General features: G+C 45.6%; 1 protein-coding gene across 1 annotated transcript in view; it reads right to left on the minus strand.

Annotated features, from left to right (window-relative positions):
- LOC134569206 (coagulation factor XIII B chain-like) overlaps nucleotides 1–21,972 on the minus strand; it is a 44,630-nt gene extending 22,658 nt beyond the window's left edge. Inside the window, exons 1-6 of the mRNA XM_063428119.1 lie at nucleotides 21,861–21,972; nucleotides 17,906–18,088; nucleotides 15,945–16,142; nucleotides 7,619–7,801; nucleotides 3,576–3,740; nucleotides 967–1,149 (exon numbers count right to left, since the gene is read on the minus strand). Coding sequence (XP_063284189.1) covers nucleotides 967–1,149; nucleotides 3,576–3,740; nucleotides 7,619–7,801; nucleotides 15,945–16,142; nucleotides 17,906–18,041 — 865 coding nt within the window. The 5' untranslated portion in view covers nucleotides 18,042–18,088; nucleotides 21,861–21,972. The remainder of the gene's footprint in view (nucleotides 1–966; nucleotides 1,150–3,575; nucleotides 3,741–7,618; nucleotides 7,802–15,944; nucleotides 16,143–17,905; nucleotides 18,089–21,860) is intronic.
- Nucleotides 21,973–22,448: the final 476 nt, after the last annotated feature.

The raw sequence follows: 22,448 nt of genomic DNA on the forward strand, positions 1-22,448 counted from the left end.
TTGGCTGTTGCCCTTGGCTCAGACATCCCAACTACTCTGTTGCTATATCCTGTCTTCTGTGTCTTCCCAAATTTCTGAACTTGGCACTTATATTCTAACAATGCTTATGGAACAAACTTTTAACTCCTGACCTGGATTCTGACCCCGACTTTGCTTTTTGTCGTAGCCATTATTGCATGGATTCCCAGGATTAAAATTTGCTTAATATTGGACTCTGCCCTTTCGCCAAAACCCCAACAGAGCTCCAAACTCAAAGTGTATGTTACAGTAAAATCCAAACACTCACTTATTGTCTTGTATCAAGACTATGAATTCTCTCCTCATTCAGCTTGTTCTCCATAATTTACTGTGTACATGGGGATTTGGGGGAGGAAGGGATACATAGAAAGGAGAGGGCATAGGGCCATAGGAAGTGAAGGGGACGCAGGGACTTAACAAGAGGAGGTGATATGGAAACCTAGTAAGATGAGGGGACATGAGTTTAGACTTAAGAAGAGGACGGGACTTTGGCAGGGGAGGGAATTTGGGGACTGGAAGTGAAATAGAAAGCAGGTATAGGAAAATAACAAGGCCTGTGGAGAAATAAGATGTAAGGTTGTTAACTTTGCAGGGTTTTATCCACCTGACTTCCATTTTATTATAGTGGGGTACTAAAAGAGAGAATGGGAGGTACTGTATGGATTTGTTTCCATCTTATATTCCACAATGCCAACTACTCCACATTATTCCCTACAGTGTCAACCCAAATGCACTTGTTTGTTTTACTGTTGTGGAGCTCAGCAATGCAATAATACACAACGAGCATTACATTAAAATACATTTTGCAGTAAAATGCACAACACTGTGCATTGTTGATGAATATTCTTTTTTTTTTTCTCTGTTCTTATTACATAATTTGCCAGTGGTTCTACCAACCCTGATTACTATATATATTTACCTTAAGCGAAACATTGTTAGTTTACTCACCCAAACAAACAGGGACATCTGACCAACTTCCATTTTCACATACAATTGTTAGATTTCCCTGATGCTTGTAAAGCTGCTGGCATTGATATTCTACTGTAGATCCGGAAGGGTATTCTGTATGGACTAAGGATTTCATTTCTCCATAGATGATTCTTGGAGGTGCTGGACATTTTTTTTCCGTCTCTAAAATATTCATTTAAACATTAACAATACTGTACACTGACTGTACAAATGAAACAGTAACCAAGTAAATAAATAAAAAAAAAAACACCCTAGGAATAAAAGGAACACTATAGGGTGAGGAATAAAATACTGTATTCCTGACTCTGTAGTGTTAAAACCATCATTTAAGTGTCTGGACAGTAAAGGTATCCCTAGGGGGCAATGTAAACACTGCATTTTCTCTAAAAAGGTAGTGTTTACATGGAAATACCTGCAGGGAATGAATATACTCACCAGAACAACTACATTAAGCTGTAATTGCTCTGGTGACTATAGTGCGCCTTTAAGACGCAAGGCACACTACAATATGACAAATTGCAATCTATTCATTTATTGTTGCACAATGCCTGCTGGATCAGCTAGGCAAATAAGGGTTTGCGACCCACTCCTTCAGCATTTTAGTCCACAGAAGAATTTCACACACAAGCAATGTGTGTGAACTCACTATTCCTGCCACAGTTCACTGAATCTGTGAGTTGATGACATCATGGGAAGCAGACAACTATGGGAACAACAATGGGTTGACTTTTCCTATAAATCTGATTTTTTTTATTCCCTTGTCGAATATCCGTATTTTTGGTTTAATGAATAAATTCCTAAAATCCACTCTTTCTAAAGCCTAAAATATTGGCTTTCAAATAAAGATGTATAAGAATGGAGGGTCTCCCCAGCCGGCGGGGGTTATCCTGGCAACTTTCAACGGTGACTAACTTGTGAAGTTCCTGCCACGATACACTCGAGACAAACTACCCGCCAAGACCAAGATGGCGGACACAGTGTGCATCTCACCGCCTCAACCCAACCGACTGTCTCTGCAGTAGAGGCTTGACGTCCTATTTACAAACTTCTGGGCCACAATAGCCGCACGCCGGCACAAGCCTGCTGGAGCCCAGCCTGAACCAAGCGTGCCGCTCACACCGGGCAGCCCACGACTCCTGGACAAAGCTGTGGTGCAGCATGGCCGCTAAGGAAGGAAAAACGGAGGCCACATAAACGAACATGGCGCCGGAAAATCCGCCCGGCAAGGTCCAGCACCCGTCCTGAAGCACAGACCCAACCGGGAAAGGTACGAAACCTATCGACGGCTAAGCACCACCGCAAGCACTCTTCAAACCCACTTACACCCAGCCAACACCAACAGAGGGCTTACCTTGCTCCGAGCAACCTGGCACCTTCATACCCAGCTAGCCCAAAGAGCCTGCCTCACGACGCACCGCAGAGGTCGCGACCACTCGGACGGACCCTGCAAACCGCAACATGTCTGCCCCACTCCCACGACATACCAGCAGACCGAGGGCGTCTAAACCTGAAGTCGGAGCTACGACGTGAAGTACAGCAAGAAGGTTTGCCGGACCGAGCTCTGCCGCAATCACCCTTGGGGGATCCTGCCTTACCAGCACAGGGGGTTGGCTGATCACAGCAGAGATGCGTCAATTGGGACACTATACTCAATATTGGCGGTCCCACCTCATCCCGGACTTCTCAATGGGCCTGAATATCCATATACTATTGCAATGCCCTCTACTGATTTAATCTGCATGCTCCTATCCTAGGGCAGTATCCCAGTAATGTCATACACAAACCTGATTTATATGCTTATACTGTCATGTAAAATAGAGACACATATTTGCAAGTTTTACAATCATAACTGCACCCAGCAGCTTCTTGTCACCCTATAATCTATGTCTAGGCTACATACTAGGCCAGCTACTTCCTATCTTTAGCCACCATAAGTAAGAACCATAAGCAAGCCTGTAAGATATCACACTAGAACTACTAGCCTGTAAGCTTGTCCAGCTACTATTCACAGTAACCAGCTACCGTAAGCACTGAGTAGCTATACATAAACTACATACAGCCGTTGACACACAACTTGGTGAAAACGCCCTAATAACGATAGCAAGTACGTAGCCGGTTTTATACCAGTCGCACACAACGCCAGCCTACTCAGATATAGTATGCTCAGCTTGGCTACCCCATACAAAAGCGCACCCACGCTCCTGCGCCTAGACAGATGTGGATAGCTAAAACTCAGGGACACTTACTGTTCCAGCATACTCTAAGCTCAACTGTTAAACCACGTTTCGTACTGTACTAACTAAGCATGATAATTACTACTCAAACACTTGTTTACCAAATCGTTACCTTTTCTATTTTAAAAAATATATGCAAACCAAACATGCCACAATTTTGTTATGTTATGACCATGAAAATCGAGCCTGCTGAAGCTGTTGTGGCGATACAGGCACTGTTGTACCCACCTGCATATCAAAAATAAAGAATAAAAAAAAAAAAGAATGGAGGGTCTGTGAACTGTTTTGTAAAATATTTATTACAGTCTCAAAACTTTACTATGGATGCTCAAGCAAAATTCATGATGTACTCACTTAAACAGATCGGAGGTAAGGACCAGTTCCCACCAATGCAGATACTTTCCTCTGGTCCACTTAATTGGTATCCATTATCACATCTGTATTTGACATTACTTCGATTGCTTGTTGGTTCAATTTGTCCAAATCTTATAGAAGGTGGGTTTTCACATTTATGCTCATCTTTAATTAACAAGAAAATGTTTTATTTTCACATCATTGTTGAATCAAGTTTGTCAGACAAGAAACTGCTATGTGCCCCTCTTGTAGTCAAGCCTTTATGCAAATTTTAAATGAACACTTCACGCATCATAACCCCTATAGCATTCCTGGCAGCCACACATAGCAAGAAGACAAACTATTTTAGAATTTTCACTTCTTACTTGGGGCCCGCTGGGCACGGTTTCCCACCTTCACTATAGCTCAGTGAGAGCAGGGAGCTCTGTTCACTAAGCTAAGACTGGCAGTGCAGGACTTATCTCATTGGTTGGGAGAGATCAGCTGATTCTCTCAGCCAATGAGCTAGCCCAGTTTACCTCAGCAGTGCTAATGGAATCTCCTGAGCAAGAGCTCTCGCTTAGCTGTAGTGAGGCGAGTAGAGAGATAAAGTAGAAAGATAAGAAAAATAAATTAAGACAGTGCACAACCAAAGAGAACGTGTTCAATTTCAGCACACCAATTCAGTGTTTCTCAACCTTTTATGGAAAAATAACACTGCAAGTCTAAAAAAAGATCATCAGCACCCATCGCTCGAGAAAGTAATTTCTATTGATTTAAATTCCAAATGAAATGTGTAGACACTAATATTTAAGTTAATCCTATATTGGAGAACAAGCCTGACTAAAAGGAGTGAAGAATATTTTACAAATATATATGACATATACTGTGAATATTGTGTATGTAAGGAGGAGTGTATATTAATCAGGTGTATAAAAGTCAAAAAATGAAAATATGGGGGCGGGGCCTGACCGCCATGCAGATCAGCCGCATGAAACAAGAGCTCCTGCAATCAGGCGAAATTTAAGCAAGTCAAAGCTAACCTAGCACACTCCTGACGGCCAGTGAACGCGGTCCGATACACGAAGGGGCCCTGGACCTGAGGAGAGGCTTGCACTCCCTGTTTTATTCCCTCAGAAAGACGCATGTTGTCCGCATAGGATGAGGCCTACTTAGGCGGTGAGCGGGGTAGACGGCCACTGCCCTGCTATCCCGCCTGACTGTGTCGCGCCAGACCCCTACAAGTTCGTGGAGCGGGCCCCGCCTCCCCCCCTTGGGCCAGTGGGGGTTATCCTGGCCCGTGCCCCGAGACCCCGGCGACAGCAGTGAACCTGCGGCAAAGAACTGCCACCACATTATGGATAAGGCCTGGAGCCGCGTGTAAAATGGCGGCAAACTCAACGCTGAAAACTCATACCCAGAGGCATGTGGACTCTCCCTCTTGACTGTCCACACTCCCCACAGAGCCCTGGTGGAGACAGACACCGGGGTCGGAGAGACTGGATCGGATGGGGCTCTGATCTGTGCCCACTCGATACCCGCCGGAACATAACCGCTAAAAGTCCGGGCCCACAGGCGGCGAGTGGAATGGAGATAGCGACAGACCTGCGAACGAGGCTCAGAAGTAGCCCATATCGCTCCCCACCAAAGAACCTACCTTCGGGCCGACCCGTCAGGAGGCGACACTCCACGGAGGGACTCCAGCCTGATCGGCTTCCACAACAAGGCGATAACACCTGATGACAGCCTCTCCACAAGGGGGCGACAGCTCGCACGAACTCTCCATCTTGCAGTCAGAACCCACGGACGCAGCAACCTACAGCTAGAGGTGAACACTCACGGCGAGTCCCTGAGATATCTGCCACTATCACGCTGCAACAGTTAACTCCATGCAGAGTCTTGACCTTTGTTCTGGACCCTCTTTTTCTTAATATTGCTGTCTGCTGTCTGTACTATATGCCTGCCTTCCCCCATTAGCCCTAGTTCAACCTGAGGGGCAGGGGTCCTCTGCCCACCCAGCATACCATGTAGATGGGGAGGTCCCTGGGGCACAATAATCTGCGGTACCTACCAACCGTTTACCATAAGTACCTGAAAACTTGCTGATAATCTATGAGCCTGCCTGAGGTTTTTTATCAATCAGTCTCTTGAATCGTATTATCTGTCTTGTAATAGGGCAGGTCCTCTAGGCATGTATGCATACTCACAAAAACAGTGCAGAATACGATATATGTTGTAAACCACTTCAAGACTAATCGTGCTGCTTTCATGCGACATAGCTAAATAGTCCTTAATCATATGCTATCCATAATATGATAGCAAGTTACTGTTATAAAGCTGTTAAATTATCAAATGTTCTAAGCAACTGTGACAAGCTAATGTTATCCACAAATGTAGGGTAGTCCTAAGTATACCTGTCAGTTCAACAAGTAATCGAACAATCAATACTTAAGCCTAACCAAGTATAGATGAGATAAGCTACATATGCAACCACATAGCGACTACATAAGCGATTACAAAAACGAATCCACTAGCATGTAACTCAGCATGCAGACACGAATATAAATATTAGACCACTGTTTTTCTTTTTTATGTGCATCGCTGGGGTTTAACGCAGATATAATCGTCTGTTTAATAGATTACTAACGTATACATAAAATTGCCTAGTTTAGCATGTTCAACAAATATAATCTATAATATGCCTAAATAGCGTGATTTAAGCCTGTTTATAAATATAAAAATAGTGCATTGTACTACCATACCCTAATGCTTTCCATGTTATCACTCTTTGTTTTAAGTATGCATGCGGATTGCCTTTGGGGTACCACGTGCCTGAATGTTAACACCATATGCACTGCAAAAATAAAGAATTAAAAAAAAAAAAAAAAAAAAATGAAAATATAATACACATATAACAGTTACATACAGAGGACACTGGCACTCACACAGACGCACACAGGACACCGAAACACATACACAGTTACACAAAAAGGGCACTGACACACACATTTACACACAGAGGAAACTGACACACACACACTTACACACAAAGGACAAAATCACTCACAGACACACTCTAACTGAATTGATACACACTGGCACACACGCTCACTGACAGACAAATAGTAACACTCAGAGGACGCTGACACGCAGAGAACACTGACACATGCACACATTTACACACAGAGGACAGTGACACACACATTCACTGACAGACACACTCTCACTGATTTGACACACTGACAAACACACACACATTCACTGATTTGGTTCTTAGAATTGCCAACATAAATATAAATATTGTATCAATAGCATTGACTTTGTAATGACAATGTATTCTTGCGTCACAAAATATGATGAATAACGTGGAAATTAAAATAAATCTATAAATCTAAAAATATAATTATTGTAAGGAAACAAATTGTAAACAAAAAGAGGACAGATTACCAGATGACAGAAATGTGTGATTTTTTCAAGGCAGACCCTACATTCCTTCTAGTATCTGTATTTTAACAGTTGAAAACTAAATGAAGTAATTTTAAAAGAATCGTTTTCAACAAATTCAAATTAATGGAGGATTATGGTAGTGGTCTTGGATGAAGACTGACTGTGAAATTGAAACCTGGAAGCTTTGTGGAAGGGAGCTTTAGAAATCTAATGCCTCGATTCCACTGAGCGGTATGGTTTGGGTCGGTACGGTTCGGAAGGGTTAGAATGGTCCAGCCTATTTAGGTGAGCGTTTCCACTGCAAGTCAGACCGCCAGGGGCATGCGGGGTTTAGACCAAATGCATAGCGTGTCATTTGTCACGAGCATTGACTTTTTCCTGTCCGCCAATCAATGGATTGTATAGTGTGACGCCAGTAGCGCCACCCTAATCGTACCGTACCATTTCCTATGGACCTACATCTGAAGGGTGCCTAGGAATAGTGCAGTTTGGTTCAGTTGTATGGGCCACTTTCATAGTGGAAACACTCAAAATAGAGTACCAGACCATACAGACCCAAACCATACCACTCAGTGAAAACGGGGCATAAGATACATGCATAATAAGACAATACTTACTCTGTTTATTACACTTTGGGTAATTTATTTCACCTTTACTACATGTAACTCTGAGCTCCTGTTCTGGAATCATTCCCTTGATGCATTGAAACTGCATGCTCTCCCCATCTTCAATTTCCAAATGTGTATCTGGCAGCACAATATAATTTATCAACATCACTTTTTTTGATAAAATGCAGGAGCCTGGAAATGGTATACAAATATTTGTATTAATGCTAGTTCAGTGTGATATCATTGTAGAAATACTCAACATGAACTTTGTTTTCCTAAATGTTTACGTGAAAAAAATTCCTTCAATATAGTTAAAGGAACACTCTATAACGATTTCATCTCATTGAATTGGGTGTATTACCTTGAATCTTTATTTAAACATTTTCGTGAAAAGCGGGAGGTGCCTGAGTGGAAACAGGTAAGTAGGCCTACAACAGCCATAATAGTACAAAACTATTCCAACACAGATATTACACTCGTAGTCAGCATGACCGTAGCAAGCCCCAGTAAAACAGGGGTGACAGATCCTTAACTCACTTGAACTATGCCCAAGTGGGGAGTCAAGTGCTGTGGGTTGTGAGCATGTAGCCTGTGTTCAAAATGGAAAGGAGTTCTGGAAAGGAGTAGCAAGAGGGTTGAGGAAAGGAACTATTTTTAACAAGAGAAGCGGAGGGTAAGACGGAGAAAAAAAAGCAGGGTGGAGTGGGTTTGTTTGTTTGGGTCGGGCAGGGGATGAGATTTGTGTTCTGGGTTTCTCTGGTCTAGAGGGATGGGGGGGGGGGGGGTATCGGTACCCTTCCAGGAGATGCAATCCAACCAGGGTGACCAGGTAGAGATATATTTGTCAGAGGTGCCATTAAGGGCAGAGGTCAGGGATTCCATTTCGGAGACCTCCTCCATCCTAGTCACCCACTGCTGGAGGGTAGGTGCACCCGGAAGCTTCCAGAGGTTAAGCTTGGTCAAGGATTTTTTGTACATCCTTAGTGGCATGCTGATATGGTGCAAAAGCATTGGGAGCAGTTGCAAAGGAGTATCGGAGTCTGTGATTTCCGTGATATCCCTAGTATCAACGCCCAGTAGGGGGAGATGTTGGGGCAGGACCACCACATGTGAAGCCGGTGCCCCTTGGAGAGCTGCAATCCCAGCATTCTTTAGGGATTGCTGCGTTCATCCAGTGGAGTACATCAGGCATTCTATACCAGTTTGTCAGCACTTTATAGCTCATTTTCTGGTATTTGGAGCTGATGGAGCATTTATGGGACATATATCTTGTCCTATTCCTGGCCCGTGAGAGTCACCCCATCTCCTTCTCCCACCTCACTGTGAACCTGGGGACCTTCATCTCTCCTCCCAGTAGTAGCATAGTGTATAATGTTGAAATTCCCCTAGAGATATGTGATGGCGAAGTGCAAATTGTTTCAAACTGGGTGAGAGACCAGGGCCGGCGCCACCTGTAAGGCGACCTAGGCAGCCGCCTAGGGCGCAACTTACCAGGGGGTGCCGGATCCCTGTCCCCGCTGCGCCTCCTCATGCTGCGCCGCCTGAGCGCTTTAACAAGCCCCAGGCGGCGCAGCACTGCTGCACGGAGGGCGGCCGGGTTTGAGTGACCGGCAGGAGGGAAGCGCAGAGCGCTCCCTCCTGCCGGTCTCTCCATGTAGCGTGGCCGGGCGGCGCGGAACGCGGGACAGGAACCTTTGTTTCCTGTACCCGGCCGCCGGCGGAATGACAGGAAGTGCTCACTGAGTGAGCATTTCCGGTCATTCCGCCGGCGGCCGGGTACAGGAAACAGAGGTTCCTGTCCCGCGTTCCGCGCCGCCCGGCCACGCTACATGGGCAGGAGGGGAGGGTAAGGACCACTAAGGGGGTGAGGGGGGTGGGGGTTGTAAGGACCACTAAGGGGGGGGGGTTGTAAGGACCACTAAGGGGGGGGGTTGTAAGGACCACTAAGAGGGGGGGGTTGTAAGGACCACTAAGTGGGGGGGGGTATAAGGACCACTAAGGGGGAGGGGGGTATAAGGACCACTAAGGGGGAGGTGGGGTATAAGGACCACTAAGGGAGGGGGGGTATAAGGACCACTAAGGGAGGGGGGGTATAAGGACCACTAGGGGAGTGATGGGGGGGTAAGGACCACTATGGGAGGGAGGGGGGGATAAGGACCACTATGGGAGGGAGGGGGGGATAAGGACCACTATGGGAGGGAGGGGGGATAAGGACCACTATGGGAGGGAGGGGGGGATAAGGACCACTATGGGAGGGAGGGGGGGGGATAAGGACCACTATGGGAGGGAGTGGGGGATAAGGACCACTATGGGAGGGAGGGGGGGATAAGGACCACTATGGGAGGGAGGGGGGGATAAGGTCCACTATGGGAGGGAGGGGGGATAAGGACCACTATGGGAGGGAGGGGGGGGTAAGGACCATTATGGGAGGGAGGGGGGGGATAAGGACCACTATGGGAGGGAGGGGGGGATAAGGACCACTATGGGAGGGAGGGGGGGATAAGGACCACTATGGGAGGGAGGGGGGGATAAGGACCACTATGGGAGGGAGGAGGGGGGGATAAGGACCACTATGGGAGGGAGGGGGGGATAAGGACCACTATGGGAGGGAGGGGGGGTAAGGACCACTAGGGGAGGGAGGATAAGGACCACTAGGGAAGTGAGGGAGGGAGGATAAGGACCACTATGGGAGGTTGGGGGGGATAAGGACCACTAGGGGAGGGGGGATAAGGACCACTATGGGAGGGAGGGGGGGGGATAAGGACCCCTATGGGAGGGAAGGGGGGATAAGGACCACTAGGGGAGGGAGGGAGGGGGGATAAGGACCACTATGGGAGGTTGGGGGGATAAGGACCACTAGGGGAGGGGGGATAAGGACCACTAGGGGAGGGGGATAAGGACCAGTAGGGGAGGGGGGATAAGGACCACTAAGGGGGGGAAGGACCACCAAAGGGGGGTAAGGAGGGAGGACTACTAAGGAGAGGGGAGGAGGGTGATTACCACTAAGGGGGTGGGGGGAGTAGGGGAAGGTCTACTAAGGGGTTTGGGAGAGGGAGGACCACTAAGGGGTTTGGGAGAGGGAGGACCACTAAGGAGGGGGGAGTGAGAAGACCACCAAGGGGGACTGCAGAGGGACAGGGGGCCAAGGGAGAGCACTAAGTGACAGAAGGGGAGAACACGGAGGGACAGAAGGGAAGGGGAAATCAATAATTGAGGGGAGAGCACTATGATTTTTTTTTTAAAAAGAAAGAGCTGTTCCCCTCCCAGTCTCTATCCTACCCCACAAACCCTCTTTTTTACACTACACACATACACAATGCACCCCCCCACACAGAAACATACAATGCATTCCTACTCACACACAGACACACCCGAAACACACAATGCATCCCTTACGTTCTCTTACATAATTAATGCACCCCTTACAGACACACACTGCATTCAATTACATACAATGCATTCCTACTCACACACACACACACACCCAGAAACATACAATGCATTCCTTACACGCAAACACACACTACATCCCCTATAAACACACTACATCCCTTACACAAATTGCACACATAAAACATCCCCAACTCATGGATGGGCCATGTAGGTGGATTTATGGGTGGGCATTGTAGGAGTATGCCCCCTGGGGGCCCAGACCTTGAGCTGTGTAAGGGACCCTAAAAAATGGAGCTGCTTCCTGTTCGTTAATTGTTGTGAGCACTGTTAAAAACAGTCTCCAGAGAGCCTCTTCTACACCAGACCTGTGGAGCCAGACTGAGCCCATCATCAGCCTCTTGTCCTCATCTGGTGGTAAGTAGGCAATCCAATATATTATTAGTGGCACTAATCTCTAATTTACCTCACATTAAATGGATACTATAGTCACCAGAAGCACTACAGCATAATGTAGTGGTTCTGGTGTCTATAGCCTGTGCCTGTAGGCTTTTTAATGTAAACACACTGTCTTTTCAGATAAGACACTTTGTGAAGACTGGCGTTGGCCCATATGGCAGAGCATATGGGCGGGGCATTGTGATGTCACATGGTGGGCTGGACATATGGGGGGGCGGCAAATTTTTTTTTGCCTAGGGCGGCAAAAATCCTTGCACCGGCCCTGTGAGAGACCTATTGTTCCTCCTTTCATTCTTACGTCATTAATCTGTTTTCAAACAGTTAAAAGAGGGTCCCCAGCAGCCCACAGCCCAGCATTCACTAGAAATATGCCTAAAGCAGTGATTACACTTCACCTTAGCTTTACCAACTCATACCAGCAATGGACGAATGTGACCATTCATTCAAGACCAGACAGGTAACACTTCAAAACCTACATATTTATTCCCTTTACCCCTACACTGTTGGGTATATTGCAGAAGGTGTAGAGTAGAGTCAGTGGCATAACTAGTGTAGAGAGGGTTTTGTATGTGCATTAATTGCGTTTATAACATGAATTTCGCATAATTTATATATATTCAAAATGCTCTTACGACAGATTAATAAAGTTTTAAAACAAAATTGAAATACTAGTAAGTACATCTTACTTACAACTTACTATACTATGTAAGTGTTGCAAGTACTCCAAAAATAAAATAAAAAAAATAAAGAGGGAAACAAATCCTTTCCCTCCTACTATTCCCCTACTAAACCAAAAAATAAATAAATTAACAAACCCTATAAAATATTATTTGCACTAGCATCATATATTACATGTTTACAAGCAGAAGCGTAACTAGAATCCACTGGGCCCCGGTGTGAAAAATGCCCTGGGCCCCCATCCCATGTGTGCCTTTCCCCCCCTGGATGTCTCATTCTCTCCCCACAGGCCCTCCATGTGTCCCATTCCCTCTCCCCCCTCAACCCCTCCATGTGTCTCATACCCTCCACCCTCCCATTGTCCCATTCTTCCCTCTCTCTCCCCTCCCCTCATTTGCCCTATAGCCACCCTCTCTCCCCCCTCCCTTCATTGGTCCCATAGCCTCCCTTTCTGTTCCCTCCACTCCCTGTGTCCCATACCCTAACCTCACTTCCACCTCCCCTCCATGTGCCCCATAGCCACCATTTCTCCCCCTCCCCTTCATTTGCCCCATAGCAACCCTCTCTCCCCCCTCCCCTTCATTTGCCCCATAGCCACCCTCTATCCCCCTCTCCTTAATTTGCTCCATAGCCACCTTCTCTCCTCCCTCCCCACCATTTGCCCCATAGCCACCCTCTCTCCCCATTTCCCTTCACTTGCCCCACAGCCATGCTCTCCCCCTCCTTCATTTGTCCCATGGCCACCCTCTCCCCCCCCTCCCCTTCATTGGTCCAATAGTCTCCCTCTCTGCCCCCTCCACTCCCTGTGCCTCATACCCTTACCTCTCTCTCCCCTCCCCTTCATTTGTCCCAGTCCTACCTCTCTCCCTCTCCTGTACTTGGCTCGCCACGTTTCCCAGTCTGACAGGAAGTGCTCTCACAGTGAGCACTTCCTGTCAGACCGCTCGGCCACGCTAAACACAGGCAGGAAGGGAGCAGCATAGCTCTGCCCTCCTACCAGACACCCAGCAACCACAGACCAGGCCTGTGTGGCTGTGCACCGGCCCAGAAGGTATGCAGGCAGCCCATGGTCGCAGGGGTCACGGCTGCTTCTCGGCCCCCTGGATTGAGGGGCCTGGTTGCAGCTGTGACCCCTGCAACCGAAGTAGGTAGACCACTGTTTACAATACTGCCCAACCCTTTTGTCATTGAAAAGTTTCAAAGTCAAGAAAACTCATCGTTATTCTAGCACCGAGAGAGTTTCCTCACTAAAGCCTCTATCCATGTCCTGTGAAGTCATCATTACCGATTACTTGTGTCCATGCACATGCATTGGGACACACAGCACGCATGTAAATTGCTGTGATTGAATCTTGAGCTTCCCTATGAGAAGCACTCACTTCTGCTCTGAACAAATCAAAGCTAATGATGCAAGAAACTCGCTCTGTAACTGAGGGGATTTATAGATTTATAGAAAATCCGGTCATGATTGTGGCTCGTAACACTGTAATTTAGCGTCTCCACCCTCTGAATGGAGGTGCTGAACGTTCCTCATGGAGATGCACTTATTCACCGAAGTTCTATGAGGAGATGCTGATTGGCGCAGAGCCAGCTGTGACCGGACTGGCAAGTAAACTACCTTTTTGATGGGGCGGGTGCAAGGGGACTAAATGGTGTTTGACACCTATAGTGTAGTATAGTGTGAATATACATTTGTATTCCTGTCACTATAGAGTTCCTGTAACTATTAATAAATATTACTTAGCATAATATTTTTACTGTGTTGGCACCCCCTATATTATATTCTTAATTACTATTACCTTATAAGCTCTATTTTTGGGGTTGCAGCCAAAAGTTATTCTATACTTACTTGATTAATTTTGCTTTTGAATATCCCTGAAATTCCTTTCCATACACATAGACACATGCACACTGTATTTCTCCCAGATATTGCTAATACACAATATGTTTCCTAATGCATAATATCTTTCCACAAGCACAAACTTATTTGATTGCAAATCCCTGTCCTAATGTGTTTTACACCCCACCTCCTATAGAATGTACCGTATATACTCGAGTAAAAACCGACCCGAATATAAGCCGAGGCCCCTAATTTTACCCCAAAAAACTGGGAAAACTTATTGACTCGAGTATAAGACTAGGGTGGGAAATGCAGCAGCTACTGGTAAATTTCTAAATAAAATTAGATCCTAAAAAAAATATATTAATTGAATATTTATTTACAGTGTGTGTATAATGAATGCAGCGTGTGTATGAGTGCAGTGTGTGTATGAGTGCAGCGTGTGTATGAGTGCAGCGTGTGTATGAGTGGAGTGTGTGTGAATGAATGCAGTGTGCGTATGAGTGCAGTGTGTGCGTATGAGTGCAGCGTGTGTATGAGTGCAGCGTGTGTGTATGAGTGCAGTGTGTGTGTATGAGTGCAGCGTGTGTGTATGAGTGCAGCGTGTGTATGTGTGCAGTGTGTGTAGTGTGTGTGTGTTGCAGAGCTTTGGTGGGGGTGGGCAATATGATTATTTTTTAATTAATTTCATATTTTTTTATTATTATTTCTTATTATTAATTTTTATTTAATTTAATTATTATTTTATTTTATTATTATTATATATTTATTTTGTCCCCCTCCCTGCTTGATATATGGCAGGGAGGGGGGCTCTCCTTCCCTGGTGGTCCAGTGACATTGGCAGTTCAGTGGGGGGCTGTGTTGGCGCTATATAAATGGCAATAATAATAAATAAGGGGAAGTCTATGCACCATAACCACTACATAGTATCTGAGTAAACAAATTTGAATACCTCCCAACGATAGCGTATCCAGCAGGATCAGCCAGAATTTAGAATTCTGTTGCACCATCCTGAGTTAATTCACTGGTGTGACTCATCTAGTGATATGTCCCAAACAAACCCAGCATGAGCATAGAGCGGTAGTACTATGCAGAATGCTGTCAGTGCATTGCACTTAGGTTGCCTTAAGAGGTATAGCTTTGAGTTGGTCTGGCCAGACCAGAGCTCCTGTCAGTCAGGTTAGCACACAATGTTTTCTACACAGTCCTGCCTCCATGTCACTGCCTGTTTTCTGGTCCAGCAACTTCCAGTCCCAGATCCATATTTGTTAATGTTGTGTAGTGTGACTTTGTCTCCATCTAGTGGTTGCTGGATTTACCATATTTTCCTAGATACTGCTACTTGGGGGATGCTTTTAACATGAAAAGCGCTGCCCTGTAATACGTAGCATTTATACCTGCACAAAGTAAAACAACTAATCATAGTTGCTCATTTGGGATCTCATCCTTATTAAAGGGACACCATAGGTCCCCAGACCACTTCAGCTCATTGAAGTGGTCTGCGTACAGTGTGCCTATAGCACTTAGTGCTGACATGTAAAACATGCATGAGAACATCCAACGTCAGCTATTTAATGTTTTCCCATGGAGAGGACCTATTGCGCGTACGGCACCGCTACGCATGCGCATTAGCGCCCCCTCGCTGGTAACGTCTGAGGAGGACGAGCCACGACCCAGCGCCAACAGACATTTGCACTGAGATCAAGTAAATAAAGGAATTTTAACCCTCTATTCACTGTGGCAGGGGGGGGAGGGGGAGCTATAGTGCCAATAATAGCTTTCTATTCTTGGCTCTATAGAATCCCTTTAAAGAACTGATTTACATCCTGCAAGATATGAATTGAATACACATATTCTGGGCAGCTCTTAGCATGTCCTGTCTATCAGCATGTCATATTTATACATGTCCAGGGAATTTTGGTGCATCTGGAAACCCTTCTCAATACCGCACACAGTCATCAGGCTTACCTTGCTTAAAGCATCTAGGGTACATTAATTTTCCTCTGTTGCATTTAACTCGAAGCGTTGAAGATGGCTGAATTTCAAATCCAGGGGAGCAGATAAACTCCACAGTGTTGTCATGTTCAGAATACAATTTATTATCTGTTTTCCACCTTAGCTGTATGTTATTTTTTGTCATGTCTTTCTGACTTACTGTGCATGGTTCTGAAAACAGAGGAGACAATTTCCACTAATTTCTTCATTTTAATTATAAACACAAGCACAAATGTTGCAAATGTAGAGAAATACAAAATAAGTGAGACACAGCATTTGCAAGAAAAGAAATGCATTGATGAAATAGCTCACAATTCAACACTGTAATACCTTAAAAACTACTAGCAAGTGCAGATTGGGGGGGCATTGGGGCTTGTTCTCTCCCCAAGACATGTTTATAATCAGAGGCGTAACTAGAATCCACCGGGCCTTCCCCTTCATTTGCCCCATAGCCAACCTCTCTCACCCCTCCCCTTCATTTGTCCCACAGCCACCCTCTCTCCCCCTCCTGCTCCATATGCAGGCATGAGGCAACTTCAGTTGTAAGAAAATGAATTAGGCTTTGTGATAGGAGGGAATACAGGCATTTGGAAAGACGAGGGGACATAAGGACTCTTCTTACAGTGGTATGGGGGATTGGAGAGAGGGGGGACATAAGAACTTAGGTGTTAGAATGTCTCTCAAGTAAGAGTTAAATTACTCAGTTGTCAGGCTCAGTGAAGTCATACTGGCTCTTTGTTTTCTAATAAATTATTTCAGATTATTGTAGTTCACTTTTCCTATTTAAGAATTACCATGAGAACATCAAGTCGTTCGACTGAGTCCCCTGGTCTGCATGGTTTTGTGTTACATAGATCCTTTGCAGCCTGTATCCATTACTACTCTACACATTTGGCTGTTGCCCTTGGCTCAGACATCCCAACTACTCTGTTGCTATATCCTGTCTTCTGTGTCTTCCCAAATTTCTGAACTTGGCACTTATATTCTAACAATGCTTATGGAACAAACTTTTAACTCCTGACCTGGATTCTGACCCCGACTTTGCTTTTTGTCGTAGCCATTATTGGATGGATTCCCAGGATTAAAATTTGCTTAATATTGGACTCTGCCCTTTCGCCAAAACCCCAACAGAGCTCCAAACTCAAAGTGTATGTTACAGTAAAATCCAAACACTCACTTATTGTCTTGTATCAAGACTATGAATTCTCTCCTCATTCAGCTTGTTCTCCATAATTTACTGTGTACATGGGGATTTGGGGGAGGAAGGGATACATAGAAAGGAGAGGGCATAGGGCCATAGGAAGTGAAGGGGACGCAGGGACTTAACAAGAGGAGGTGATATGGAAACCTAGTAAGATGAGGGGACATGAGTTTAGACTTAAGAAGAGGACGGGACTTTGGCAGGGGAGGGAATTTGGGGACTGGAAGTGAAATAGAAAGCAGGTATAGGAAAATAACAAGGCCTGTGGAGAAATAAGATGTAAGGTTGTTAACTTTGCAGGGTTTTATCCACCTGACTTCCATTTTATTATAGTGGGGTACTAAAAGAGAGAATGGGAGGTACTGTATGGATTTGTTTCCATCTTATCTTCCACAATGCCAACTACTCCACATTATTCCCTACAGTGTCAACCCAAATGCACTTGTTTGTTTTACTGTTGTGGAGCTCAGCAATGCAATAATACACAACGAGCATTACATTAACCCCTTAAGGACAGACGACGGATATATTCCGTCATGATTCCCTTTTATTCCAGAAGTTGTGTCATTAAGGGGTTAAAATACATTTTGCAGTAAAATGCACAACACTGTGCATTGTTGATGAATATTCTTTTTTTTTTTTCTCTGTTCTGATTACATAATTTGCCAGTGGTTCTACCAACCCTGATTACTATATATATTTACCTTAAGCGAAACATAGTTAGTTTACTCACCCAAACAAACAGGGACATCTGACCAACTTCCATTTTCACATACAATTGTTAGATTTCCCTGATGCTTGTAAAGCTGCTGGCATTGATATTCTACTGTAGATCCGGAAGGGTATTCTGTATGGACTAAGGATTTCATTTCTCCATAGATGATTCTTGGAGGTGCTGGACATTTTTTTTCCGTCTCTAAAACATTCATTTAAACATTAACAATACTGTACACTGACTGTACAAATGAAACAGTAACCAAGTAAATAAATAAAAAAAAAATAAAAAACACCCTAGGAATAAAAGGAACACTATAGGGTGAGGAATAAAATACTGTATTCCTGACTCTGTAGTGTTAAAACCATCATTTAAGTGTCTGGACAGTAAAGGTATCCCTAGGGGGCAATGTAAACACTGCATTTTCTCTAAAAAGGTAGTGTTTACATGGAAATACCTGCAGGGAATGATTATACTCACCAGAACAACTACATTAAGCTGTAATTGCTCTGGTGACTATAGTGCGCCTTTAAGACGCAAGGCACACTACAATATGACAAATTGCAATCTATTCATTTATTGTTGCACAATGCCTGCTGGATCAGCTAGGCAAATAAGGGTTTGCGACCCACTCCTTCAGCATTTTAGTCCACAGAAGAATTTCACACACAAGCAATGTGTGTGAACTCACTATTCCTGCCACAGTTCACTGAATCTGTGAGTTGATGACATCATGGGAAGCAGACAACTATGGGAACAACAATGGGTTGACTTTTCCTATAAATCTGACTCAGAACCAGAAAACATTAAGGTATTAACCATAGGCGTGCGCACGGGGTGTGCCGGGTGTGCCTGGGCACACCCTAATCCCCGCGGCACGCCTATGGATTGAGACCGGCAGGGGAGATCTCGGGATCTCCCCTGTCGGCTCATGCAGAGCCGGCGCTATCCGAGCGCCGGCTCTGCTCTAAGCCTCCCTCCCCACCGACCCACAGGCAGGGAGGGAGGCAGGAGAGGACCCAGGGAGCTCTTCCCAGCAGCTCCGCCGGGTCCTCTCGCGGGATTCTGAGCTTTGCCGCGGTTACCGCGGCAACGCTCAGATCTCGCGAGAGTGAACTCTAGCCTGCAAGGCTAGAGTTCACTCTCCACTGGACCACCAGGGAAGGCAGCAGCAGAAATGATCCCCCCTCCCAGGCATAATGTAAGAAGGGAGGGGGGATATTAAGAAATCTGCCCCCACCTCCACTGGACCACCAGGGAAGGCAGCAGCAGCAAGGACCCCCCTCCCTACATAAGGTAAGAAGGGAGGGGGGATATTTACCAAATGGCCCCCACACAATACACACAATCCCCCAAACATACAGCACACACAGCACCCACATACAGCACACAAACAGCACCCTTACACACACATCACCCTTACACACACACACTAACAGCACCCTCACATATACACACTAACAGCACCCTTACACACACACACACACACATACAGCGCCCTTACACACACATACAGCGCCCTTACACAAACAGCACCCTCACACACACACATCAGCCTTACACATACACACTAACAGCACCCTTACACACACATCACCCTTACACACACACACACACTAACAGCACCCTCACATATACACACTAACAGCACCCTTACACACACACACACAGCACCCTTACACACACATACAGCGCCCTTACACACACAGCGCCCTCACACACACATCACCCTCACATATACACACTAAAAGCACCCTTACACATGCATACAGCGCCCTTACACACACACAGCGCCCTCACACACACAGCGCCTTCACACACACAGCGCCCTCACACACACACACACAGCGCTCTTACACACACAGCGCTCCTTAAACACACAGCACCCTTACACACATCGCCCTCACACACACAGCGCCCTTACACACACAGCGTCTACACACACACACACACACACACAGAAGTATATATATATGCGGCGTGTGTTTTTGTGCTTTAGGGTGCACACCCTTATACAATAGGCTGCGCACGCCTATGGTATTAACACACTAAACCATTCATTCATTGTTAACAACTGAAAAGGTTATTGCAAATATTTGATAGTTTTTACAGTGTCATTATTTTTAATTTTTTTTATTCCCTTGTCGAATATCCGTATTTTTGGTTTAATGAATAAATTGCTAAAATCCACTCTTTCTAAAGCCTAAAATATTGGCTTTCAAATAAAGATGTATAAGAATGGAGGGTCTCCCCGGCCGGCGGGGGTTATCCTGGCAACTTTCAACGGTGACTAACTTGTGAAGTTCCTGCCACGATACACTCGAGACAAACTACCCGCCAAGACCAAGATGGCGGACACAGTGTGCATCTCACCGCCTCAACCCAACCGACTGTCTCTGCAGTAGAGGCTTGACGTCCTATTTACAAACTTCTGGGCCACAATAGCCGCACGCCGGCACAAGCCTGCTGGAGCCCAGCCTGAACCAAGCGTGCCGCTCACACCGGGCAGCCCACGACTCCTGGACAAAGCTGTGGTGCAGCATGGCCGCTAAGGAAGGAAAAACGGAGGCCACATAAACGAACATGGCGCCGGAAAATCCGCCCGGCAAGGTCCAGCACCCGTCCTGAAGCACAGACCCAACCGGGAAAGGTACGAAACCTATCGACGGCTAAGCACCACCGCAAGCACTCTTCAAACCCACTTACACCCAGCCAACACCAACAGAGGGCTTACCTTGCTCCGAGCAACCTGGCACCTTCATACCCAGCTAGCCCAAAGAGCCTGCCTCACGACGCACCGCAGAGGTCGCGACCACTCGGACGGACCCTGCAAACCGCAACATGTCTGCCCCACTCCCACGACATACCAGCAGACCGAGGGCGTCTAAACCTGAAGTCGGAGCTACGACGTGAAGTACAGCAAGAAGGTTTGCCGGACCGAGCTCTGCCGCAATCACCCTTGGGGGATCCTGCCTTACCAGCACAGGGGGTTGGCTGATCACAGCAGAGATGCGTCAATTGGGACACTATACTCAATATTGGCGGTCCCACCTCATCCCGGACTTCTCAATGGGCCTGAATATCCATATACTATTGCAATGCCCTCTACTGATTTAATCTGCATGCTCCTATCCTAGGGCAGTATCCCAGTAATGTCATACACAAACCTGATTTATATGCTTATACTGTCATGTAAAATAGAGACACATATTTGCAAGTTTTACAATCATAACTGCACCCAGCAGCTTCTTGTCACCCTATAATCTATGTCTAGGCTACATACTAGGCCAGCTACTTCCTATCTTTAGCCACCATAAGTAAGAACCATAAGCAAGCCTGTAAGATATCACACTAGAACTACTAGCCTGTAAGCTTGTCCAGCTACTATTCACAGTAACCAGCTACCGTAAGCACTGAGTAGCTATACATAAACTACATACAGCCGTTGACACACAACTTGGTGAAAACGCCCTAATAACGATAGCAAGTACGTAGCCGGTTTTATACCAGTCGCACACAACGCCAGCCTACTCAGATATAGTATGCTCAGCTTGGCTACCCCATACAAAAGCGCACCCACGCTCCTGCGCCTAGACAGATGTGGATAGCTAAAACTCAGGGACACTTACTGTTCCAGCATACTCTAAGCTCAACTGTTAAACCACGTTTCGTACTGTACTAACTAAGCATGATAATTACTACTCAAACACTTGTTTACCAAATCGTTACCTTTTCTATTTTAAAAAATATATGCAAACCAAACATGCCACAATTTTGTTATGTTATGACCATGAAAATCGAGCCTGCTGAAGCTGTTGTGGCGATACAGGCACTGTTGTACCCACCTGCATATCAAAAATAAAGAATAAAAAAAAAAAAAAGAATGGAGGGTCTGTGAACTGTTTTGTAAAATATTTATTACAGTCTCAAAACTTTACTATGGATGCTCAAGCAAAATTCATGATGTACTCACTTAAACAGATCGGAGGTAAGGACCAGTTCCCACCAATGCAGATACTTTCCTCTGGTCCACTTAATTGGTATCCATTATCACATCTGTATTTGACATTACTTCGATTGCTTGTTGGTTCAATTTGTCCAAATCTTATAAATCTTATAGTTTTTACATTTATGCTCATCTTTAATTAACAAGAAAATGTTTTATTTTCACATCATTGTTGAATCAAGTTTGTCAGACAAGAAACTGCTATGTGCCACTCTTGTAGTCAAGCCTTTATGCAAATTTTAAATGAACACTTCACGCATCATAACCCCTATAGCATTCCTGGCAGCCACACATAGTAAGAAGACAAACTATTTTAGAATTTTCACTTCTTACTTGGGGCCCGCTGGGCACTGTTTCCCACCTTCACTATAGCTCAGTGAGAGCAGGGAGCTCTGTTCACTAAGCTAAGACTGGCAGTGCAGGACTTATCTCATTGGTTGGGAGAGATCAGCTGATTCTCTCAGCCAATGAGCTAGCCCAGTTTACCTCAGCAGTGCTAATGGAATCTCCTGAGCAAGAGCTCTCGCTTAGCTGTAGTGAGGCGAGTAGAGAGAT

The sequence above is a fragment of the Pelobates fuscus genome, chromosome 7 (assembly GCF_036172605.1).
Source record: "Pelobates fuscus isolate aPelFus1 chromosome 7, aPelFus1.pri, whole genome shotgun sequence".
Lineage (NCBI taxonomy): Eukaryota > Metazoa > Chordata > Amphibia > Anura > Pelobatidae > Pelobates > Pelobates fuscus.